This window comes from Artemia sp. Qi Xiang Cuo, chromosome 5 (genome assembly GCF_049724085.1).
Source record: "Artemia sp. Qi Xiang Cuo chromosome 5, ASM4972408v1, whole genome shotgun sequence".
Classification (NCBI taxonomy): Eukaryota; Metazoa; Arthropoda; class Branchiopoda; order Anostraca; family Artemiidae; genus Artemia; species Artemia sp. Qi Xiang Cuo.
Genome location: NC_142798.1, coordinates 13,174,974 through 13,202,657, shown reverse-complemented (window position 1 = coordinate 13,202,657; position 27,684 = coordinate 13,174,974). Strand labels below are relative to the sequence as shown.

Here is a 27,684-nt window from a genome sequence, read left to right as displayed (position 1 = left end):
AAAAATCTAATGTCCTAATTTGAGCAAAATATCTATTCTGTAAAATTTCATTCACTCACTGAACAATATTACTTGACCATAAAAAGATACTATACTGAATTTGAAACACTCAATCAATCATGGACGCCTGCCAAAAATATTGCAGGGAGACGGGAACCAGACTATCAGTGGTGAAAATAGCACCAAATACAACACTGCCTGTCCATAACAAATAACAAACGCACAAAAAACAATCGGGATTTTTTTTTGCAAGACAGTGTTGATAATGTGAATTTATAGTGAATTTGAAAATTATTAATTTGAATGAATATTTTTAATTTTTTGGTTTCTTGTTGACAGGGGGTTGTGAGTAGGTTATCTTTTATATATTTGTTGTCATTGTACAGAGGGACGATATATTCATTCAAATTATATCCACTGTCTTGCAAAAAGATTTCCATATTGTTTTTTGTGCTTATGTTGTTTGATAGCAGTGGTGAAGGGAGGAGGAGAAGGGGAATACATATGAAGATAAAAGGTTATATGCACAATTAAATTCTCAAGGAAAAAAGAAAAGTACTTAATTTTTACATACCAAATGAAGCAAAATTCAACAAATTTGTAAATGGTGAAGATTCCTGGCAAAAAGATAAATTCCTTTAATGAATAGCCTACTTATTTTTTTACTGCCAACACTCAAGAATTTAATTTAATTCTAATGAAAAATACAAAAACATGATGAAAATATAATACTTCAGAAACAAATTTAGGTTATATATTTGCAAATGGGGGGGAGGGGGTTTACCTGGCCTCAACTACCCTCCCACCCCAATTATTGTAAAAATATATATCAAAAATTATATAATTCTAATTTATTCTGTCACCTACCACTTGTTTTAATCTGATTTTAATATAATTTTTTATTAATACATAAATAAAATAATTTCTTAGACAACACTGATTTTCCATTAAAAAAAAAAAAAAAATTTAAAAAATAAAAACGGGTTTTAATTTTATATAAGTCAGTGAAATACAAAACAATTAATTATACACAAAAACTCCGAATTTTTCGGCCCCACGTCCGGGAGCCTTTCTCAACGGAAAAAAAAAATATAAAATGAAACAAAAAAAATTTTTTTTTGCATGGAAGTGTTTATTTAATATGTGAGTTTTGTTTTTTATTTATTTATATTTTTCTTTTGTTTTTTTTCTTTCTCTTAATGTGTTTATTATGTTTTATTTTGATGTATGTTAAGTTTTTTTAAAAATAAAATTTTTTTTTTTTTTCATTTTATTTTTTTTTAAGTTTATAAATGCTCCCGGACGTGGGGCCGAAATATTCGGAGTATTTGTGTATAATTAATTGTTTTATATTTCACTGCTTTATAGAAAATTAAAACCCGTTTTTCTTGTTTAAATTTTTTTTTTTTTTTTTTTTAATACAGGCATATAAAACCGGTTTTTTCCCAGTGTGAAATTTAAAATAAAAAGTCCAAAATAGGGATAAATTCCTTTTTAATAGAAAGTGTATAATAAATTTCACAAAAAATACCAGATATTTTGGTCACATATAATTATCTAATTGACTAAATTATCTAAGTGTAAACTTGAGTGTTGGCAGTATAATACATAGGCCTAAGTACCCTCTTATCTATTGCGCATTCAAATCATATGTATTTAAGATTTATATATTATGGCCAAAACCTAGAGTAAAAGAAAATAAGACTCAAACTTAATTGCAGAAAATAAGAGAAACAGGTATCATCTTAAGTGGTCCATTTAATTTCTGAGTAAATTGACAGTTACATTTTGAAAGAACATAAAAATAGGTATTGAGTGTTATGTTTGTCTAATATATAGCTTGATAACTCATATATCTCAAAATTTATAACAAAATCCCCTTCCCCTCTCTCTGAATAGGGTACATGTTTTCCCTTTTTCTTTTTAAGAATAATTTTTCAATCAAACTCTAATATATTATTATACCTTTTAAAATTAAACAGAATAGCAAAAGAAAACAAAATTTAAACTCACGACCCAGCTGTCTAAAATAATCCTCTTTACATTTATGCTCAGAATTACACTGAACATAAATGTGTTCAAATGTAATTCTTACTAACATAGGAAGAAAGGTCAGTAATTCAATGATTTCTGTCTGTTTTTTTGATGATTTGTAAATAATTGAGACAAAAACTTTGGAAAGTAGTGAAAAAATTATGTCAAGTTAAGTGGAAATGATAGTTAATAGGGGTGGATTGTCACTTGTTATAAATCACTTGGGATTTAAACCCTGAACGAACGGGGATTTATTGGGAACCGATTTTTTTTTTTGTAAATTAAGAATTCGGGGGAAATTACAAAAAATTTAATGATATTAAAAAACATGTTATTTTTACAAAAAATATTACCAAAGATTTTACTCTTCCAATGAAACTTAAAATTAGCATTACTACAATGCTAATCAACGTTTTTCATGGTGAAGCACAACGTGTGTTTTTACAGCTTTTCTTTGAATAATTTTTTTATGTAAAAATGGTGTTTTCAGACAAAATATGCCCACAAATTTGAAAACTGCCAATTATCATTGATACTTTGCTACCCACTTTTTGCACAACAGCACATGATCCTTTCATTTAATGCCTACTACGTCTTTTTCTTTACTATGGTGTAAAAGAGCAATATTAATCTGGATCATAAATCAAGAGGCTTCATATATGTTGGGTGGGGGTAGGCTTCTCACTTGAGATATTTGTAGCTAGTCAGTAAAATCATGACCCCAAGGACCATAGATCTGCTGGTTCACTATATAAATTAAATATTTGGAAATTTAAGAAATATATAATTGCAAGATGAAAATACTGACACCACAACCACCAAAAGTTCAAACTGAAAAAACCTTATTCATGGTCAATTTCACCCACTCAATTTCTATATTAGTGAAAAAGACGACCTTGATAAATAAAACCATGGAACTAAATACTGAAAAATGTCTACCACGGTTTGCACAAACCTATGTAGTTATAGCACCTTGATCCTTGCTTTTAACTGTAAAACAACAAAGTAACTACACAAAATTTACAATATTAATTATGGTGGCCAATCAATTATAAATAAGTGCTGCAAAGTGATCCAAAAACTCAAGATTTATGACACTTTATTTGATAGTTTGTGTAGAATGTTTGATTTGAGTTTTTCAGATTTTACTTTAACCGTAATAATTCATGCTCATAAGGTTGTTCTGGTACATTTGACATTTGTATTGTTTCTCTCTGGATCCAAATTTCAGGAGAGCTGAATGGTTTAAAACCAAGAAATAACTGAACAATTATTTTCAATGACAATTTCATATTTTGAAGGCATGTCATTGAAGGATTGGAATTTTTTCCATGTTATATGGCTTGGCTTAATTGACAATGGCTTCAGAAGTATATTAGTGAATGGTTTGTGTGATATAATTCGCAATGTCTCCTCTTTTCCGGAACCAGCATACTATTGGGCAAGGTCTATTATGCAAAATATAAGGTATCCTATGGGAAAAGGCGTTAATGCCTTAGAAATCAGATATCTTGACCAGAACTTTAAAAATCCCTGATTATCTTACTGTAAAGCAATTCTTTTCTACATTATAAGGTATCAAAGACATGGGTACTTTGTGAATTGTTGATTAAATAAAACAAGTTCGTAAAAATGCCTAAAATTTACAACCCTCACCCCAAACATTTTGTCTTGTGTCACTCTGTCTAAAGCTGGCATTTCACCAACATAGTGCCTACTGCGGTGACAATTCTAAACCCTCTGTTTCTCCACAGTTGAATCACCATGCTCTCTGCCCACAATGGACTCACCAACAAGCCAATACCATAACCTAGCATTTAATAAAGAGAACAGACTAATATTTTTTTCTGATGTATTTTAAAAAAACAATATTTTTTAAATTTTTAAAGAATAATTTGTTAAAATTTTAATTTTTTTTTTTTTTAAATTGTTTTTTAATTCATGGTTTTTAATGTTTGCAACCAGTGTAAGATTCACAAAGATTTGAATATTTTTGGATGCCCTTTTGTCTCCTTTATTTTCTTCTAGACAATATGATTGAGTTGTATTCCATTGTTCTTGAGTTAGGATCCATGATTGATTTGATGTTGCAAGTGCTCTTAAATAGTATAGTTTAACATATCATGTCTTTTGTAGTGCCGTATGCATCATTCAATCACTTTATCTTTTAGAAATCATTGATACTTTGAAAAATGAGACTGATGAACCCTTGGAAGATCCAAATTTTGTTCATTCATCCAATGATTTGGACGCTCCTAAAAGCAGTTCCCACAGCTTGTTCCAGCTTCTGGTTGGTTCTTTTACATTAAAGGAAGAAGGTATGCTCTCAAAGAGAAAGAGTGCAAAAGCCTCTTTTTGTTTATTTTGTACTTGGGTCATTTTTTTATAAAATGAAGCATAAACTGGCATTTTGACACTCTTTGTCTCAGTCCATATGAAACCTGTCAGGATTATTCATTTCATTGGTGGTAGCAGCTACTTTTTTTGGACGATGGAGGATATTAAGTTGAAACTTTGTTGCTACTACAATTACCACATCCTCTCATTAAATTTAACTTAATTAAAAGATTGTAAGCGTTTCCGTGTTGTAAAAGATCATAGATATAATTTTTGTATATTTGTATTAAGTTTTTTTTTTCAGTATAAAATGATGTTTAAAAATAAATTAAAAAATTATTTTTGTTTAAATATTTTAAAAATTTTATTATTTTAAAAAATTTTTGATTTTTTCTAATAAATAAATAAATCAAGCTAAACTATGTATTCTTATAGGACAAAACAGAAAAGAAATAAAATATTATTTTATTTTCAATGAAAAAGAGTGAATAATTAAAAAAACAAACCTAAATTAAATTGAAAACTTTTTATATTAAATAAGTTGTTCAAAGAAAAGTAAATAACCCAATTAATTCAAAAATCATCATAAATAAATTCAAATTATCTTCCAACTGTAAAACTATCACAAATCACCATCAATAAATAAATAAAAGTCGAAACAAACAGACTTTTTTATTAATAAATGAGTAAAATTAAGAACAAGCTGAAATTAACATGAGTAGGGCTGACAATTCCCATGCCTTCTCAACACCAGAACATAATTTTTACTTTACTGAAAAAAAGTTGAATATGTATTGACAGTCTAATATATGTACATATAGTAGTATTTATTCCTTAAAGTCTTAATAATTTTTGATGTATTAAAGTTAAAAAATGGAAATAGACAGCTCAATGTTGCGAGGTTTATTGTCTATAAATTGAAATGTTAATGTAAATGCGAAAAAATTCGAGTCCTTTTAAAAATTAGTCATTTCAGGATTTTGATACAACATCCCTGTTTAGGCAAGTAAACTTTTTGTGTGCCAAAATTAGTGTTTATTTTTCTGCTTCTGATTTTTCTTATAGTATTAAGAATCAAATAGATTTAAAACTAAAGAAAAGACATTTTTTTATATCCTAACTAAACTTACATAGCATTCGAACCAACTTATCATTAAACTTACATTTTTGCATCTTGAGCTTAAACTAATTTGCATGCTGACAATAGTAGGCTATGCGTAATGCAGGTACCAATCAATTGCAATATGAAATTATTGCAAGATCTGTTGTTAGAAAAGAAGGAAAAACAATATTATCTGTAAATTGTTCCCTAGAGTCTTTTTTAGACTTAGAGAAAATGAGCTGGGGAGGGCAGGAGAGGTCTCAATTATTTTGTAGTCTTTTCTCTTTTCTTGTGTTTTACCTAGATTTACCATCAAAATTTATGGCAGCTATTTCTAGTCTACTGATAAATCCTCAATGCTGTTGTATTTTCCAAAATTTGTAATTTACCATAAAAGCCCAAATAATGTGTACAAGGCAATGTTCATGCCAAGGCTTCTCCTTTGAGAGAAGGAACATAGGGATCATTGTATAGTTTACTATACGTTTTATCTTGCCATGTGTTCTGTAATGCTTTTTTGTGTCATATTACATATATTTTAGAAATCGCAGATCCTTTGCATATTAAGAATGACGATCTCATGAAACTTACAAATTTTTCTCAATCATCCTATGGTTTGGACACCCCTAAGAGTATCTCCTCCAGCTCGTCTCAGGTTCTGGTTGGCTCTTTCACATTAAATGAAGAAGGTATGCTTTCAAACAGGAAGAATGCAAAATTCTTTCCATTCTTTTGTTTATTTTGCATTAGGTTACTTTGTCAAATAAAGCATAAAATGGTATTTTGACACACTTGATTTCAGTCTATATGAATGTTGACGCAATTTTAATTTTTGGAATGTGTAAAGACAATGCTCGGAGTCTCTATATCTGCCCAGAAGACTTAACTAAAGAAACCATTGCAAAATTCGGCATTTAAAAAAAGCAAGAAAAATTAACCCTGGGTGCAAACTGTTTGCTAGAGTCTATTCTAGACTAAGAGAAAATAAATTTCGGAAGGGAGGGGGTATCAGATATTTCTTTAGGCTTTTCTTTTCTTTTTTTTCTGCCTGGAATCACGATAAAAATAATTACATTGAAAAATGTTCCTGGATCTTGTTTGAAAGCTCTAACTTTCAGAGTGCATTATTCAGAGAAAAATAATAAGAAAATATATTGTCGTAGTTGGCAATGTTCAGACATTTGGAGGTAAAGAAATCATTTAGATTTTATAAATCATTTTTCATTTATTTTTCCCTGAGCTCGTGTTCCCTGATGATACATCCTCCTTTCTCTAATTAAAGACTTCAGCCTCTCTGCTCTCCAAAACAAAGTTATGCCATTTCTTGCGAAGCTAGGCCCTCTTTGTTGCTCATTTAAGATATGTCTTTACTTACCATTACCTATCATAGTATGTAAATTAGCATCGATTTACTATAGTTCAAGGATCTTCTTAAACACGATTTTCTTACCCTAATTATACACAAGAGGTAGATTTTGAAACTTGGGAAATGACTAGTTTTAATGTAAGTTGAATACCAAATCTTGAACCAGGTCCAAATATAGCATGTGGATTAAGTGCAAATCAAGTACCGGCTGACTCGGTGACAAAAGAGATTTTATCTGATTTTGTGCTAAAAATAGTTAGTGCTTACAGGATGCAAATCTTTTTTACATATTCCTAACAAATTTCCTTTTGTCCTTGCTCCTTGCCAATTTTTTAAAAGAAAATTAGCTAGATAGTATTTTGTTAATTAGCTGATTTGGACACTATATGACAATTACCTTAGGCTGGTGAGACTGATGGCTTTCATGATTCACACCCATCCTGTACCTTTTTCAAGAAAGTGTTAATATCTGCTTGAAACTTATGTGGGAAATACTCAGAACCAATGGATGTTTTTTCTGAGTCTTACACCACCCCTAAACACTGCCCACCTTCTGATTGCTCTTAATTCATTAATGATGGTAATTTTGGTCAATTATCTGGTGTGCCTCAAATTTTTTAAAGTCAGTGAGTTTCTGAACTCGAAAAAGTTGAACCCTGCTTGCACCTAGACTGTAAAGACAAGAGGTCTCAGCACTCTTAGGCCAAGTTATTTAGCAGTTCAACAAACATGCTCCTTGGCTATTTGTGTATATTCAAGTAATCAAATCTATAATTTGAGGCATAGATTTGGACTTTGGTACTCCTTCCTCCTAAAAAAATCTATTTGTAGAAAGGTGCATACACTACACCTCTTCTTTGAAGAAGAAACTGGTAAAGATTTTTCAATTCTTAAAATCAGAGATGTCACTAGCCAAAATGTATATTTCTGGGGAGGGGGAGCAGTGGTAGATTTTACTGGCCAGCTAGTCATTTTCAAAGACTAATTTAGGTGATAGTGCTATTACAATTACTTGATCTTTTCACCGACTGAGACTGATTTCCTTCCATTGATTTGGGCGTATTTATTTGGGCATATGGGATTTGGTTGAAGAAGAATAAGAATGTATTTATTGTCACAGAGCGGGACTCATTGAACCTTTGATACCTCCCTGTTGCCATTAAAAAATACCTAGCATAAAGGAAGGCATGCTGAACCCGGTTCAAACCAGGATCTTGCAACGATTTGAAACTTGTACACACAGTAAAGAAGGCGTGCAAAAGATGGGGTACCCCTGGTAACCATGTTACTCCACAATTTTCATGGCTTGGTGAAATGTGTCATCAGATTTTGTCAGAAAATGCTCTACGTTGAAAAATTAGTGGCAGTTTTAAGATAAAACTCATCCAAATTTAATTAAACTTGTAAATTTTCCATTCCTCCCAACTAGTACCTAGCAGATAGTGAGTAGATTTGGCAACTAATGCTTGAAAATGACATAGTTCATCAGCAGATTTTGTGAAGAAATGCTTCAAGCCAAAAACTGCTTGCGGTTTTAACCTAAAAAATTTCCCCTAAATTGTCTGCCAGCACAGGTGACCCTGGTATTCACGCCACCCATTTTAGATTTGGCTTAATAAAAATTGAACCAATGTAACATTAACCAGAACATTAAAACAAACCTCTCCCAGCCAAAACAGCTCATAACAATCTTCTGTACAAACTGTTTCTTTTTTCAGTCAAACAGGATTTGCAGAGTGTAAAACAAAACCAAAAATGTGCAAATCAAATATTTTTTCCAACACTTGTAGAGAAAAAACAAATGCATAAGTTGTTACGATAATGTTGTACAATAACAGTATAAGTAAAGGACATAAACAAAAACTTATCAAAATATGAACACGCAACAACTTAAAAGTAAAGTTTCACATAACAAAGTTGTAAATTAGTAGGCCAGCAATTTAATTTTGTTTTCCAATACTTTTATTTTCTTCAAAATTTTTAAATGTAGAATAAAAGCCAAAGCAAGGTGCACGAGACAATTTTCAAACCAAAGTTTCTCCTTCGAGAGAATGCAACAAAGGATTCATTTTACGTTTTGCCATTTAATTTTGTTTGCTTTTTGTGTCACTCAGTCACTTTATCTTTCAGAAAATGTGGATCCTTTACAAATCAAAAATGATGAGTCCATGAAAGTTTCAAATTTTTCTCATTCACCCTATGACTTGGAAACTCCAAAGAGCAGTTCTTGCAACTCATCTCAGGCTCTTGTTGGCTCTTTCACATTAAAGGAAGAAGGTATGCTTTCGATTTTAATGTTTGATGAATATCAAATAGAAAGAATACAAAGGCCTTTTCATTTTTTGTTTATTTTATATTAGGCTAAATTTTTTTTATCAAATAAAGCATAATCTGGTATTTTGATACACTTGGTCTCAGTTTTTATGAAGCATGACGTGATTCTTTCATGGAATTTTAATTTTTGTAATGTGTGAAAAATATAACAAAATTCTTGGAGTCTCTAGATGCTTCCAGGTGGCTAAATAGAATAATATTTATTAATAAACGAAAAATCAATAAATTAACTAGTCTGCTGAAGGAATTATTACAAAAATCGTCATAAGATAACAAGAATAAAATTCTGGTTGCAAATTGTTCAATAGAGTTTGTTCTAGACTAAGAGAAAAAGAGGGAAGGGTATTTCACATATTTATGCAGGCCTTTTCTTTTTTCTCTTCTCCTGAATCTTGTCTCAAAGCTAAAACTTTCTAAATACACTATTTAGAGGAAAAAAAAATAAAAAAAAAACAAAAAAAAATGGAAGTCAGCAATGTGTAGACATTTGGAGGTAAAGGGATAATTTAAAATTTCGTCTGAAAATGTGTGTTTAAGTTTTTCTAATAGCTTTTCTAACGGTATTCTCAAACCTTTTACATTGATGGGCCTTTGTTTTTGCAAATATTTTCGCCAATTTCATTAACTAATTTTTTCCAACCCTAATTATTTTTTTTATCTTCCGTTTCGATTTTTAGTCCAAATTGAAATCCTCCCCTGCAAGGTATGTGGGAGTAAGTCAAGTGGAGTGTATTATGGAATCATGACCTGTGAAGGTTGTAAAATATTTTTTAGAAGATCACAAAGCAGGGTTGTAAACTAAGAATGCCCCCGACAAAAGAATTGTGTGGTCAATAGAGTCAACCAAAAGCGACGCCAATATTGTCGACTGAAAAAATATTTGGCATTGGAAATGTCTACAGGTGGTAAATTTGTCCTCTTTCAAGATACTTTCATTCCAATCATTTTATTGAACAGTAAGGTGGGGGGGGGGATACTGTTCAATTCCTATCTCACCTGGAATCTGACTGTTCTGTATATTAATATTGACTATTGGCTGATAATTTAACTGCCTTACAATTTTCTCTGATGTTTTAGGCTCTTTCTCTAACGGTCGTTCTCTGAAGAAACCTAGTGGACTTGTTAAGGATATGTCAAATACTGGAGAAACTATTTGGTTGAAAAGTCTATCCAACCAGTCGAAACCACGTGAAAAAATTTATTTAAAAACAACTGTCGAGATTGAAAAGCTAACAAAACGCACTATTGAAGAAAACTGCTGTGGTAAATGGCGGTGTAGTGCTTGTGGAAAGATTGAAAATTATTTTTATTTCTTAGAACTGCATAAGTCGACAAACTGTGAAACAGGGCTGTCATTTATCTGTGAAATTTGTCGTAAAGAAATAAATAACTATTTGGATTATGCAATTCATTATATAGAACATGAAGCTGATAAAAAAAAGAAGTGCCCCATTTGCTTATGTCCGAAAGTTAACGATATAAAGGAACATTTAAATGTGAGGAAGCATCTTGCAGAAGATATTACTGGATTTAAATTTACTGATAATGAATACAAGAGAAGCAATGAAAAGGCAAAAGAAGAAATTTTTTTCAATCCCACCACTGATGGATACTGTCAAGGTATTTATTTGTTACTGTTACAATGTTAGCTGTGACTCCTTGCCAACCCAAATTTTGAATAGCTTACACTTACTGCTAGTATACATACTGAGAATTAGCACTGCACATCTTGAAAGTATAATTAAGCCTCACCATGTTAATGAAAGTTTTATTACTCCAGTATGTCATTTTTATCTTCAAATGTAGAGTATGAGCATGTTCGCGGGGACAGAGGAGGAGAAGGAGTCCCCCCCTTCTTACAAAACGATAAATGCTGTTTATTTTAATTTTTAATATTGCTCCTTATTTTAAGATTAAAAAAAAAAATTTCAAAATTTATTATTAATAAGGATTTTTAACAGAAGTATGGTACAAGATTGCTTGGAAAAACAAAACATACGAAAAAGTGTTGAAGGTACCAGTTCTAGAACGAGAACGTGCCGAATATATTGTTTTCATAAGAAATTGATTTAAAAATCCGGACGACCAACTCAAAGGAGTATCCAAATACACCCATCCAACAAAAGAGACTTTGGTAGGAGGGCAGTGGGCCTGAACCCCCTTCCGAAATTCTAAATTTTAACGAAGATACAAGGGCCATTGTATTGGAATAAAAAGCTTTTTTAAAGCACAAAATAAATTTAGTGTAACAAGCAAGGGATTGAGGATGGTATAGCCCCTCTCATTTTCTGAATAATTCAGCGCTAAATTTAGAAGAAACTAAATAAATAAAATCTGAAATTAAAAACAATAAAAAAAGAAATAAACCAATATCTGTATATTTACAATTAATACTACTCTGATTCAACAACAAAGAGTATTTCTATAAAATATTACGTGTGACTTCAGTGAATACGCAGAAGCAACTGGATACAAAATAAAAAAAAAATAAATATTACATTAATTATTTTGTTGTTAAATATATTTTTGTTGGCATTGAAAGCTGTGTTACTTTAGTCCCCTGGTCATTTTGAGGGATCTTATTAACATTATTATCAATATTATCATTTTCAAAAATAATGGAATAAATTGAGTCAATATTTAAATTATCCGTATCTCTGTTCATGGAAAGATCAGCAAAAATATGTTTTTTCGTTTCAATGGCTTCTCTTGCCCATTTCTTTAAGGCTCATTGCTAGAAATGGCTGTGACATGCAATGTTCAGGGAGGTTGAGTGTGTTCTGCCAGATCTGAAACGAAAGTATCAATTTTAGAGCCTTACTGATTGAATTACGATGCTCATAAACCATTTCACCAACTGTTGGTGGGTTTGGCCAATGTAAAATATTCCACAAAAACAAGGAATGCTACAGATATCACTCTCTAAATTGTCAAGAGGATCCTTCCAAGAATTTAGACAGTTACTAAATGGTCTAATTGATTCAAAGCAAGCATCAATGTTATATCTACGTAATTTTGTTTAGCTTTTTCACCTATGCCAGGTACATATGGTAAAGAAATATAATTATTAATCATTTTCGATTCAGAAGACTGTGGCACTTCGTTTATTTTATTATTATGTTTACTCTGTCTATCTTCTATTATTTCATTTCCGAATTTGATAGGATAGCCTAACTATTACAAAATAAGATATCTTTTAAATGAACCAAGATATTCCGGAGAACAGCTTCTAAAATCTTTGTAAGTAAAGTAAGTAGGTAAAATTTTCAATTTTTAAGCAAGTTTAAATAATTCTCTGTTGAAAATTCTGAGTAACTTCGTATTTCAGACTCGATGAATCCACAGATTTGAAAAAAAATGAAACCTGCTATACAATGTTGTTCCAACTATCAAATATTCTTTACCTTTTATATATATATATATATATATATATATATATATATATATATATATATATATATATATATATATATATATATATATATATATATATATATATATATATATATATATATATATATATATATATATATATATATAAACTTATCTATGGTAGCGCCAAAATAAAGTGCAATGTGGCAACAGAAAATGGTGTCAGTTATTATGTTTTCTATTGTCAACATCTTTTCGTGTTTACTCAGAATTTTTGTAAAAGATCAGATTCAACTAAAATTGCTGATTTTTCTTTTCCAGAGTTAAATACTACTACTAACAACTCACTGAAGCATCAAAATGCGCGAGGTTAACACAAATACGCCCGTTCATCCTCCATCCCAATTCATCTAAGCCCTCCTCTTTGCACCCTCCCAGGACGCTCCTATTTCCCTTAAATCTTTCTTTATGAGGTCCTCTCGTCCCAACCGTGGACGAGCTGCTGTCCGTTGAACCCTAGATGGTTGACCTGAAAGGACAATCTGTTATCCTTCATCTACAGATCGTGCCCTAGCCATCTCAACCTTTCTCTCAATTATAGCCCTAGGAAGCGGGATTGAACCAAATTTTCGCACAGCCTATCGTTTGAAATATAGTCAGTCTGTTAGGTACCCGAGACAAATCGAAGGCAAATTCTCTGGATAATATCCGGCGTATCTTCCTCTATTTTTTGGAGCGCCCCCACTTTGGAACCGTATTTGATCACTGCCATTCCTATAGCTTCCAATATTCTAATCTTGGTTCAAAGACACTTCTTCCTATTGTTCCAAACTTTTTTCAAGGAGGCACACTTGTGCCTCTATAAAGAGGCGACCCACCACAATGTTAAGCGATTTCAGGTCCTAGAGGTCGCAGAGAGACGGCGGTAATCGCATTTTGTAGCCCAAGCTCAAACTAAGAAACTTGCAAAATTTCGTCCTCCTCCGACTTTATCTTCATGGGGTAAACTGGGCTGGAAGTTTCGACCCTCTCACCACATCCCCCGTTTAATGTTGTCCGATTCGTCTGAAATTTAAATGTTACGAGTTCCTAGGTCCCAGGAGCTTATCCTCAAAAATTCAGCTCAATCCAATTACTTCTTCCCTGTTTTCCAAAAACCAAATATAGCCATTAAAAATCATTTCTCTTTTTTTTTTAGCCACGCCTACAGGCCACAGTTGGCAACGGATCCGGGTTAATGAGGACTCATTCGAAGCAAAATTCGACCTGTTAGGGCCTTTTGATATTTTCAGACCGAAAAAATTATCCCCCGAATTTACATTTACGAAAAACCTCGTTTTCCTATATTAGCCCATGTTAATTTTTCCCACCCCACCCCCCCCTGTATCGTTTTCTGATCGGGCTGAAATTTAGAGGATAAGCTTTTCTGGGGCCTGGGAGCTTATCCTCGAAATTTCAGCTCAATCTGATCACTCCTTCCCTGTTTTCCAAAAACCACATATCAAGTTTTGCTTGCGGCAAAAAGATTCATCACCTCACTAAAAAACGTTTTCAATTATGTCTCTTTAGTGTAGCGGTGAGACTTCTGGCAGTTAGGCGGAAAACCCGAGTTCGATTCACCTTTAGATTAAATTTTTTATATACTTAATTTAAATATAAAAAAAAATCAGTTTCTTTTTTAAATTATTTTAAAAAAATTATGTTTTCTAAAGAGTTAAAGAGGCTGAGTTACAAGGTCGACCCTTAAAACACCCTGTCGAGAAAGAAAAGAATAATACACAATCATCTAACAGTTAGTCAAGCAATAATAAGTAATCAAGGAGGCACACTTGTGCCTCTATATCAAGGAGGCACACTTGTGCCTCTATCAAGTCACGGAGGCTCACTTGTGCCTCTATAATGAGGCGACCCAACACACTGTTAAGCGATTTCAGGTCCTAGAGGTCGCAGAGAGACGGCGGTAATCGCATTTTGTAGCCTAAGCTCAAACTAAGAAACTTGCAAAATTTCATCCTCCTCCGACTTTATCTTCATGGGGTAAACTGGGCCGGAAGTTTGGACCCTCCCACCCCAGCCCCCCTTTACCGTTGTCCGAGGGGGCTGAAATTTAGAGGTTAAGCTTTCCTAGGGCCCGGGCACTTATCCTCGAAATTTCAGCTCAATCCGCTCACTCCGTCCCTGATTTCAAAAAACCAAATCTCACGGAGGCACACTAGTGACTCTATAAAGAGTCGACCCACCACACTGTTAAGCGATTTCAGTTCCTAGAGGTCGCTGAGAGACGGCGGTCATTGCATTTTGGAGCCCAAGCTCAAACTAAGACACTTGCAACATTTCATCCTCCTCCGACAGTATCATCCTGGGGTAACAGGGGCCGGAAGTGTGGACCCAACCATCACAGCCCCCCCTTTCAAGTTGTCCGATTGGGCTGAAAATTATTGGGTGTGCGGTCCGCTGGCCCGGGCGCGTATCCTCGCAAATTCAGCTCAATACGATCCCTCCTTCCCGGTTTTAAAAATCAAAATAGAGCCACTTAAAATTCATCATTTCTTTTTTTTTGTTAGCCACGCCTACAGGCCACAGTTGGCAACGGATCAGGTTGAATGAGGACTCATTCGAAGCAGAATTCGACCTGTTAGGGCCTTTTGATATTTTTAGACCGAAAAAATTATCCCCCGAATTTACATTTACGAAAAACCTTAGTTTTTTTCAAATAATACAGATAAACAGGTTAGACATGCTTTTTTATGAAAATATCTGCGCGTCAAATTTCATAAAAAAGAATGTCTAACCTGTTGATGTGTATTATTTGAAAAAAAACTACGCTTTCTAAAGAGTTAAAGAGGCTGAGTTACCACGCCAACCCTTAAAACGTACAGGGATGAGGAGGCACAGTTGGGGGGGGGGCTGTTAAAGAGGCTGAGTCACAAGTTCGAACCTTAAAACGTACAGGGATTAGGAGGCACCCTGTACGACGTGATTTGAGTATTCAGGAATTAAAAGCCTTAACACAAGAATAAACGGAAAGCAGGTCGTCCCTGTCTGGGGTGGGAAGACGTCATAAAGAAAGATTTACCGGACCGGGGAACGTCGTGGGTGGGTGTAACAAGGGAGGCTTTGAATAGAGTGGTCTGGACGAGGAGCGTCCGTGGCTGTTTTGGACTCAATCTGCTTGGTGTTGCGGTGAGTCGTTAATAGTAGTAGTAGTATTTCATGTCAGCTTGTTCAGGACATACAGGTTGTCGTTAGGAAAGATATGTATCTATACTACAAGTGTTAAGAGACAGACTTTATTATTAAATTATTATTTTTTTATTTTAGAAAAAATATTATAATGTTTAAAAAATTATTATTTTATTTCAGTTATACAATGAAAGATAGGGTGTTCTGAGGAATTGTCGGTATATTTACTAAAAGTGGTAAATTTATATTTAAATTAGTCTTTTTGGATAAAATATTAGAATATTGAAACATTTATTATTTACTTTAAGTTACACAATGACTTGTAAAAATAAATAATTAATACTGATTAATCTGTACTGCAAATTAGAGGCTTTGTTTATTTTAGTTTGGTTTTTTAAAAACTATAAAGTATTAAGTTCATTATAACGATTTCTTTGTGAAAAATATAAAAGTAAAATAAAATATTAAAAACTGATTCTATAAATTTAAAAATACTTTTTTTTTTCTAAAAATAAGATGAGTAACAAAGACATAATCTTTAAAAATATTTCGAGTATTAAGTAGGGTTTTTTGCTTGTTTTTTATTTTGTTTGTGTGTTTAAAACAAGTTGGTATAATTTTTTGGTAGTCTAAAAACAAAAATTTTCTTTTTTACTGTTTATGTATTTATCCTTGTATATTAAATTACCAACATGTACTCATTTTGAAGATATAGAGGGTTATGTAAGATTCCACTTTGTTAATTTAAACAATAGTATTTCATTTCAAGTGTCCTTGATACTTCGAGACTTTTTGTGTAGATAAATTATAATCTATTATAATAATATAATATCTTGTATGTTATAATTATAATGAAAGAGACATTATAGTTACTGAGTAAAACAATGGTGTATTCTGTGTATTGAGCTGCACAGATGTGATTTATCAGGATTTCAAATAGGATAATTAACAAAATTTATTAAATAAAAATGACAACTAAATTCCAGGACTGAAATCAGAATTGAGAGCACAATGGAGAGAAGAAGTGAGAGCAGAAGCGAGAGCATAAATGCAAAAACTGATGTAATTATTTAAAAAAGAAAGTCCTGTTTTTATTAGTATAAGACAACCATTTAAACGTGATCGGGACTTCATTATTATATAAGATGATGAGCTCTTTTCTTTTTTTTTTTTTTTTTACTTAAAATTATAAACAGGGTTATGTTTTTATGTACGATTTTACGCAGCATTTTAGCAAATGTTGGTAAATATCTTAGACCACAGTTTTCCCCCAGGGTTTTAAATTTTATTAAAGCCCCAACAACCCGAGAGAGTCAGAGACCCCTCACGCCTCTCCGTATTCTCTGAATATTTTTATTGTACTTAAATTTTTTATATTGTCAGTGTTAAGGCTGTCCGTTTGGGCTTTAGATTATATAGGTAATGTTGTCTAAGGCTTAACTGATTCTTTTTTTTTGGTTTTTGCTGCTCTTTTGTATATAATTCGTTTTTTTTCCTTTTGATATTAATTACAAATTATAATTTAATAAAAAAATAATATAATTAAAAATATAAAAAAAAAATAAAAGTAGTAAATTTATCAAATTTAAAAATAAATTAAATCTTCACATGAGAACACTTCAATTACAATTAAACAAAAAACAGTTAATTGTTTATTCGATATGAAGAAAAATTAAATGACATCTATTTTCTGGTAAAAAATGAAAAGCTCATCCGTTATAAATGTAATTAAATGAAATAACATGCATACTGAAGTAGCTCCAGGACGATGTTGAGATTTTCATCCTATGTCGTCACTTTAATAAAAGCAAATTGTTAGTACACTTATTATCAATGATTTTGTGTTATATATGATTTCAAAATACTAAAAAAAAATAAAAAAATTAATAAAATATCAACACTAATTCACCTTTAGTAAACATACTCACTCGTCTGAGAATCACACACAGTCTCAAATATTCTGATGTGGTCATGTCCATGTAAATCTCACCAGAGTTTGTTATGAAAATATATGTAAATCAGCTTTATGTTTCTTTATACTTTTTTGATTTTATTCAAATATATTAAAATTTTTTTATAATATTAAATTTTTTAAATGTGTTTTTTTTGTGTTTATTTTTGTCAATCATGTCTGTGGCTATTGTATCTTTTAAAAAATTGTAGAGACTTAAAAACCTTTAAACATCTATTACCCTGAAGTCACAAGTCAGCCCTCAGTGCACTGGTTATATGTTATGACCTGGTTACATATAAGGTTATTAGTGTTTTATTATTATATACTTAAAAAGATACTGCTTGCGTAACGTAAAATGTCTGTGGAAATGTTAATATCTGTTTGTTGGTAATTTTCCCTAGCCCCCCCCCCCTCACATTCGAATTCTTGCCCACACAAATTAAACTCTCATTTGGTTTATGTAAAGAGTTGAAAAACGAGGTTTGTTCACTAGATAAAAGATTTTTGTTTTTATTAAAAGAAAAACACCCTATCATTTCAATTGTAATATTAACTGACCGGTTTTTTTATCAGGTTTTTATTTAAATATGCTAACTATACAATGTAAAAAGTTATCATTATATTTTAAATTAAGTTATATGACCAAATTTAATCTTATAAATTTAGTAACTATATTTTTTTTTTTTTTTTTTTATAAAATGGAAATTATTCTATACGAAGTTTTTTTTTTTCCTTAGAACTGTGATCATTCTATTGGAAATATAGAGTTCTGATACAATGTTTAATATTTTAAAGATCTAGAAGGGCAACTTATCACCATTACAGTACCAGCTAACCCAGTTCCACTTATTTTTAAAAACAAATATTGGACAACATAATAAAAAAAAAATCCACATTATAAATATAATTACAAAAAAGTCATAAAATCTTAAAAACACTAAATAAGTATGGGATTATGTTAGTTTTTTTGTATTCTTCTGATCTTAAAATTTAAAAAAATAAAAATATATTCAAGTTTACAGATTTTTATACATCAAAGAAAGTAAACAGATTTTTTGCGTATGGTATCAATTTATCAATTTAATGACAACTTGAGAACGTATGAAACTAAATTAAACATCACTTTTCGTGTAAAGATGTCTATAAGTGTGTTGTTAAAAGTTTCTTGAATAATTCCACCATCATACCAATAGCAGGAAAAACTATACAGTCTTAAAAACGAAAAGATTTAAATTATTATTTTATTTTTCCCATAAAATAATATTCAAATACAAAACACAAATAAGTTAATTAAAAAAAATATTAAAAACAATAATTTTGTAAAAGAAAAGTAGATCTAAATTATATAAAAATTAGCAAAATAAAATAAATAAATCTAAAAAGAGATAAACTCACACAAATCATCAGCAACACATAAAGCACACCCACACCCAACATACAGGCCAATAACGAAACGAGTCACACTAAACACGAGCAGAAATGATCATAAGATGGGCGCAACACACTGCTGCCGGCCCTAGTCTAGACCAAAATGTTAACTTTAATCAAAAAACAGAAATGAATTTGAATTTTCAGTTTAATAAAATTATACATATATTTAACAAACAAAATTTTTATATTTTTTTATTTATTAAATTTATAAAAGTAAAAAAATTTATAATTATTCTTTAAAAAATATTAAGATTATAAAAAAAATTATAATATTTATATTTAACTTATTGACCATTATGTTTTCAATTGTACCCACCTTCATTCTCCATTTCTTGTCACTCGTAAATAACCGATAAATACTTCAGTATCTCTCTCCAACGTTTTAAAGAAAAATTCAAAAAATAAAGTAAAAATCATAAAAATATCTTATTATATTTTAAATAACTTTAAATAATACAGTTTAAAATATTCTGACAGTAAACAAAGAACTAAATAAAAAAAATTAATAACATCAACAACTAACAGTAAAATAGTTGTAAATTATGGAATAGTAAACAATATTGAAAAATTGTTTGCAGACAAAGCAAATTTCAAGAGGCTAGAAAGAATACATTCGGATGAGAAAAGTTTTAGATGTAAGAATTTTGACATAACCTTTTCTCAACAAGCTAATCTTAACAAAAGTTTTTTTACTTCGAAGATGAAATGTGTAGCTAAAATAAAAATATAAAAAGATTATTATTATATTTTTACAAATATATAATAATGAAAATTAAAAATATTTAATAGAAAAAAAAATAAATAAAAAAAAATAATCAATATATATAATAAATAAAAAAAATGGAAATTTAAAAGAAAACACACAGACAGTTATTTTTAACGAAGGTTATAGTATTATAAATAAAAATACACAACCCTGATATCTAGCTCCATGTTCAATCTTCTTCTGTACACTTAAAGCTTTCTAAAAGTCGTGTTTATAATTATGTTTTCTACAATTATTTTTTTTTCTGTTAATTAAATCTTTTATCCTTTTTTTTAATTAAATACATTTGACTGGGCCATCGAAAGATACAAAAAAAACGAGGGCTTAAATAAAATAATTCCGTATGTTCTGTAATTCAAAATAAGACGCTCAAGGCTATTGGTAAACTTACCCACCTCTAGTAATCCTTCCTAGGATGAATGTCAAAAGACAGAGAATCAAAATAAACTTGAAATTAACCAAAAACCATTTAAACAATTTTTTAGGAAAAAAAAACTAATTTTTTTCTAATCTTATCTTTAAAAAATAAATGTTTGCTTTAAAAAACAACCGTCTGGAATGTTTTTTTTTTTTTTTGTCCTTTTTTATAACTACAATTATAATAATAAATAGGAATTATTGTTTTGTTAATTTTTATGTATACTAATGCTTTAATGAAGTAAAAATAAGTTATACCCCAGGGTATAACTTACAACCCGGGCCCGGAGGGCTTTGGGGGGGGGGAGGGTCTTCCTCAAAAACATAATTTCTATCTGGAAATCAACTAGGCCTACGTAAAATGAAATGGCTATCTCAAAATTTCGATTGGATGTGTTTGGGGAAATAGTGGGCGTAGAAGGGGTGCTAGTTGCCTTCCAATCACCTTCGCCCCTTAAAAAAGGCAATAGAATTCTCGATTTCCGATCAAATGAGCCCCTTTTGAAGTTTATACGACGATCCACTTCATATGAAGTGCCTCTGAAAAAAAAATAATTATTATAACTAATAAAATATTGGAGCCGCATGGCCTTTACTATAGGCAATGCTATTGTGTTGCCTATGAAAAAGTGAATTACAACTTTCAGTTCAATCAATTGAGCCCTCTATGAAGTTTATAAGACCATACCTTCCATAAAAGCCATATATGCCCCGAGGGCATCACTTACAACCCCGACCCCCGGGCCCGGGGAGGCTGCGTCAACACCGGAGTTTTTGATATCTAAACTATGCACTTTTTTTAAGAAAATATCTATCTCAAAACTTTTCACTGATACATTTAGGGAATTAGGGGGGGGGGCTAGTGGCCCTCTGATCTATTTTTGCTAATAAAAAATTAAAGAACACCAAAAAGGTCAATGCAACTGAACCCGCGGAGTATTTTATAATATCATTCCTTACAAAATAAAAAAATAGGCCCACAGAGTAGTAAGTACAACGACTGCCTCGTGGCCCGTTAATGTGTGATAACCCCAAGAAATTTTTAATCTCACAAAAATTAAATATTTTACATTAAAGAGATATAGGAAAATGTAAATCCTAGATTCCGGATGACCAAATAAAGTGTGGAGGGGGGGGGGCTATGGAAAAAAGTTTATATTTTTTTAAAAAAAACAGTAAATCTTGACTTAAAAGTTAGAAAAAATATAGGAGTATATGACAATTATAAGATCATAAAGATCTGATTAAAAATATAAAGCCCAGAGGACAACACTTAAACCCCCTACCCCCCGGACCCGCTGTGGGTGTGTTGACGGCGTATGTTGTTTTATCACCTAATGGAAAAGTGTGATCAACCCTTCATCTATCCCCCTGGGGCCCCGTCGCGGAGGGGGTGGTGACCACAGTGCGTGGGGGGGGGTAGATGGTCCCTGAGATATATTTAATATGAAAAATTGAAATACACATTGTAAAATTACAATCAAATAAGCCCTCTAGTTTTTCTTATCCGAATGGGTTTGGAAAAAGTATACCTTTCAGTCTCAAAATAATAACAGAGAAGAAAAAAGAGACAAATTTGTTATTATAATTTTACATTCCTGCTATAAAAAAAGGGAGATGTCTTAATGTGTGGCAATTGGTGAGTTATCAATATAACGTCGGTTCCTAGTAAACTATTAGCCACGTTCATACTGTATCACCTAAGAGCAGGCCTGTACTTTACTCTTGTTTTTGGTAATTTTAGAAAGTTATACTGGATTATTCATTGTCGTTACTGTTCCTTTTGGTGCTCATTATTTTAAGTTTGAACTTTTATTTAATCTCAATTCTGCTCACCTTGGTAGCTCTTAACTTCTTTTTTATTTTTTAAAAGAACGTATTTAATTGAATTGGAATAAAACGTCCTTTTCATGTATAGATAAGAGCTCCTTTAGCAGTGTAAATATTAATAAGGCCTTAATTCTTCTTTGTTAAACTGAATGATTCACTTATTGCTAAGAAAATTTCAAAACCGCCTCTTATCGTTCCAGGTTTGCAAAGCATGCAAAACTTTTCTCCTATTAAGCTGATTGGTGGGGACACTCCCCCAGGATATTCGACGCCTAGTGGGGGAGACACAGATCCTGAAATGAGCTTTTTGAACACACCAGGTATTAATATTTTTGACGATTGATATCTACTTATATCTATAAGTAGATGCTATTATTGCATATTTATGCTATTTCTATTATTTACGTCTGACTTGTTGTAAAGCGAGTAGAAATTGCAATAAATAACCGAGTCAAACTCAAAACGAGCAGAAATTAACATGAGTAGTGCTCAAAACCCCTATGCCATCTCAAGGCCAGAACATAATTTGCACTTTACTGAAAAGATATAAATGTTTTTTTTTATAACTTTAATAAATAAAATAATATTAAAATTTTGATTGCTAAATATAAGTATATGTATATTAAACTGACAATGCACATTCATTTGCATTTTTTTCAGTAAAGTGCAAATTATGTTCTGGTCTTGGGGAGGCATAAGGGTTGCCCTCCAATCACATTCGACTTTTAAAAAGGGCATTAGCTCTTTCTATTTTCAATCGAATGAGTTCTTTTCGAAGCTCCTAAGGCAACTCCTTCGATACGAAGTGCTCTGGTCTAAACAAAAAAAAATAAAAAAAATAATACGTGGTACCTACATAAATCTTTACTATAAAAATGTCAAGCCTTCCAATCACGTTCGAGTATTCAATTTCCAATCGAATGAGCCCTTTTTGAAATTCTACGACAACGCTTTCTATATATACCTTACAAGCACCAAGGGCATAAATTACAACCCTGTCCCTCTGGGCTGTGAGGGAGTTGTCATCCTCAAAGATCTAATTTCTAGAACTTTCAACTACGTTAAACAAAATGGTTATCTTAAAATTTTGATTGAATGCATTTGGGGAAATGGTGGGCGTGAGAGGGGTGTTAGTTGCTCTCCAATGACTTTCAACTATTAAAAAGGGCACTAGCCCTTCCAATTTCCAATCAAATGAGCCCTTTTGAAGTATATACGACAACGCTTTCAATAAAAAACTTTTATGCCCCCAGGGCACAACTTACAATCCTTTCCCTGAGGATTGTGGTGGGAGGGTTTTCATCCTCAAAGGCCTAATTTTCAGAACTTTCAACTGTGTTCAACTTTAATTGTGTACACATGTATTTTTTATGCACTTGTTGACTTGGCAGGCCAAGTCTTGGATTTTTTCTAACATTTTTCTTCACTTTTAGGTCATTCCAGAAAAGGATCTAAAAGAAAGATTTCTTTAGGAGACGTTAAGGGGCTTCAACCTGAATTACCTTCAGTTACAGAGAAAACAAGTCAACCTCCTCGAACTGAACCTGTGTATGAGAGTCATTTGACAGATAAAACTACAGAGAATCTCGTACCCACAACAGTTCCAGAGGGTATATCAGCGGAATCTCTTGAAGGTACATCAGCGTGATCATTACTTATATTATACATGCATATGAGAAGCTTAAGCATAGACATAAACCCCACTGACTTATAGTGTCAGTGTCACTATATTTAAATCTATATGTTCTGTAAAATACAATAATCAATATACACACATTATACGACATAGAGTGTCGTTATCAATAATGACCCTGTTTTACACTTTTAACTTAATTAAAAAGTAGGACATTGGAAAAATACACTGAACGAAAAGGTTCTGAATCCATATTCTACCACAGTCCTAGACCATTGGACAAAAAGATTTAAAAAAAAATAACCACTGGGTTGTGTCATGGGGGGGGGGGTACCGCCCCCACCTCCCCACAATACCGAACCGGACGGGGTGGGTCACCAACAATGTTGTTAACACATCTATTTTTTGTGTATGAAGTGGAACATTTATAAACATTTTAAACAGTAAAATACAGGGGGGTTTAATGATTGGCTATGAAATAATTGTGACAAAAGTCAACTTGAGCCTAAAGAGTGATTTTTTGAGGGGGGGTCACCCCTATTCTTCATTTTATTATTTATTGTCGTGTTGATTTTTATTATTGTCTATTAATTTTAATTTTTTACTTTAAATTTTGACTAAAAATTATTTAATTTTTACAAATTTTAACATTTTTTCGTTATCATTCCAACCCTAGCCCTCCCACGCCAATTATATAAATATAGTACATAATAACGTGTGTACATTGCCCCCCCCCACCCCGTGTACATTACCAATTTTTTAAAAATTAAAAATCAAGAAATTGTTTCTGACAACCAGTTCAAATTTTTATACATAGCAATGTACACATGGGTGTTAGGGGGGGGGTACTTGTATATACACAGTGATTTTTCTGTTAGTGGTAAATTACAATTTATTTCTATCATATAATTGATTAATAATCGAACCCATTTTTGTGGTTCGCCGATCTCTAAACTAAAATTTTTGTTTGTAATTAAAAAGTAAAATAAACAATTATAGTTATTTCAAATTAAACCTCCAACAATCTAATTGGGACCGGTGTTTGATACTGAGACCCCTTGTCCGACAGCTTGATGTTGTGATATGTCGTCTTGACAAAACGAAGATGGTTCCACCTTTTTATCTATTGGATATCACGAACTCGAAATTATCTTTGTATGTAAAATTATAGTTCTCTAAGGGTAGGGGGTAGTTAAATAAGGTTTGGAAAATAAATAACTTTTTATCAGTAGGTTTTACTGTTTTTTTTAAAAATAAAATTTTTACTTATTAATTTATATTAAATAAAAAAAAAAAAAGTTTTTTAAAATTAAAGGAGCGGCATTTAAAAATAAACAGCCAATACCTTTGTATTTATATTACCTCGAAGAGACCTTCCTACCATAGTATAGATGGAATAGAAATTGTAATTTTGTTTTAAAAAATAAATGGGTTTTGTCCTATAAGCTAGGGATATAACATTTAGATGCTGGTATGATTTGAACGTGTCTGTACGAAAAATACTCATTTATTGGATTTGTATTTTTTATTGACACTCCTTACTTTCAGTTAAAAATATTTTGAACGTTTTTGAATAAATGCAGGTTTTGATCTTGGGTCACCGTACATGAATAATTAAAACAAAATTTTCATATTAATTTTTTTTTATTAGTTAAATTGAGTTCTCGAATCTTGTTTAATTTTATTTAAGAAAGTTTTTATTAGTAATAAATATAATTAACTTAATAATTAACTTACGTAAATAACTTCTATCTTCATATATTTTTAATACATTTCTTATCGGGTTAGCCCCCTAGTCAAAAACTAGCTCTTTAATCGAATGTTCAACTTGTGTTCCAATTATTGATAAATTACATTTGACTCACACCGTAAGTTAATTAGAATAAATATATATTATTACAGTACTAAAAAATCTTTGTCTTAAAGAGCGATGTCTTGACTTCGGGGTGAACCCAATTATATATGTAATATTTTCTGTTCGTTTAAAGTTTCGACGTTGCTGCTGTTTCAGTTGATATACTTGTTTTTTTATATTAAATTTATTATCTTTTTTTAAATAATGCTGGGACGTCAGGCGTCCCCTTTCTAGCACTGTCCCTTCCCCCATAAAAACTTCCTTCATGGAAAGATCCTCCCACATCACCCTTGACCCACCCCTCCCCCCACGAACAGTAAAAATCTCCCCTTAAACCTTCTGTATACTTCCAAATAACCAATAATCGCTGTTAACAGTGGGTAAATTTCATAACTTTCAGCCCTCCCCCCGTGACGTTCTGGGGATTAAGTCATCATAACCGACATAACTAAAAGAGTTTCGACCCTGCTGAACACAAAGGCCATCTCAACATTTTTATAAGTTGACTGTGGGGAAAAAATAATCGTTGGAGGGGTCCTAGGTGCACTCCATTTTTTTTGGTTACTTAAAAATGGAACCAGACCTTTCAATGTCCTTTCCAATGAGCCCTCCCACCATATCCTAGGACACCTGTGCCAAGACGATCACCACTGGGAAAAAAAAAACAAATCCAACCGCACCCGTGATATGTCTTCGGGAAAAAAATTCAAAAGTCCACCTGTTTGTCGATGGGAGCTTGAAACCTCTACAGGCGGGTTCTCTGATACGCGGACTATTATGATGTGATTTTCATTAAGGGTCTATACCTGTTAGGGGGTCTTTTCCCACTTTTTGAAAATCAGCCAAATTTACTCAGGCGCGTAACTTTTGATGGGTAGGATTAAACTTGATGAAATTTATATATTTTAAATTAGCATTAAAATTTGATTCTTTTGATGTATCTATTTGTATCTAAATAACGTGTTCTAGAGTTTTGGTTACCATTGATACGGGTCGCTCCGTAATTAGGCTACATTTAGTTAAACATATAAGTTTGAGATATCGTTACTAAGTTCAATAAAACATTAATTGTTATTTTGATAAAGTGATAACAGTTAACGTATGCTTATGTATGTAACTCGTTATACGAGTAGGTACTGATGTACAGTTTGTTATTAAAAACTGTTTGAAAAAAACTTAGGATAGTAATCATTTTCTAAAAACGGGTGTCTGATAGCTGTAGGTCTGAAGTAGTGTCTATACGCTGGTCCTGATTTGAATGACTAAGAGGTTCAGTTTTAAATGTTTTTTTTTATTTTTTCTTTATAATACAATTTTAAATTATAAAGTAAAGATTTTATGTTTTATTTTTATTTATGTAATTTAAATTTTTATTAATAAAATATATTATAAACAGGGATATGGTTTTCCGTATATAAGAAATTGACAATCGTAAAACAAAAAAAAATGATAATACTAACAATAAATTTAATTATATTTAGTGCCCGACTGACTGACCGTATTTCAATCAGTAAGCTGTACGAAAATGCGATTCAATTTTGCTTTCTAGGGCACACTTTTTTCAGAGGAAGGAGGACAGTAGTATCAGTATTATTATATTTTAATATGATATTTATATTTTTTAATTATAATTTATTTTATTTTATATAATATTAAATAAAATAATCTGCTACATTTTTTTTTTTTCTGTTTTTTTAAGAGACACAACATCAGACTAAATCAATAGGATTTTCTCTTCAAAAAATAATATAAACTTAGGGCCCGACACACTACCTTTTTTTAAACCTTGAAAATAATAAAAGACATTTTTTTATTTAAAATAATTTATGTTTAGTTAATTAAAGTGAGGTAAAAAAAAAAAAAAAAAATAGTGAATTCTGTATATTTGTATTTGCGTTTCGTTAAAATGAAACAATAGCTTTAATTTATTTTTATTTGAAAAACATAAAAATAAAAAAATAGCTTTTGTTCCTAGCACTGCCTTCCCCAGGATATATTTTGGGGAGAGTTTAGTTTTTTTTGCACTGAGTGTTACTAAAAAAAATAATTACAAAGTATAAAAAAAAATTG

The 27,684-nt window shown here is 31.4% G+C and overlaps 1 protein-coding gene across 1 annotated transcript in view; it reads left to right on the top strand.

Annotated features, from left to right (window-relative positions):
* Positions 1–23,774, top strand: part of LOC148951826 (uncharacterized) — a 35,464-nt gene extending 11,690 nt beyond the window's left edge. Inside the window, exons 2-7 of the mRNA XM_089089080.1 lie at positions 3,336–3,501; positions 4,171–4,352; positions 6,016–6,162; positions 8,970–9,116; positions 10,251–10,793; positions 23,560–23,774. Coding sequence (XP_088945206.1) covers positions 3,336–3,501; positions 4,171–4,352; positions 6,016–6,162; positions 8,970–9,116; positions 10,251–10,793; positions 23,560–23,774 — 1,400 coding nt within the window. The remainder of the gene's footprint in view (positions 1–3,335; positions 3,502–4,170; positions 4,353–6,015; positions 6,163–8,969; positions 9,117–10,250; positions 10,794–23,559) is intronic.
* The last annotated feature ends 3,910 nt before the right edge of the window (positions 23,775–27,684 follow it).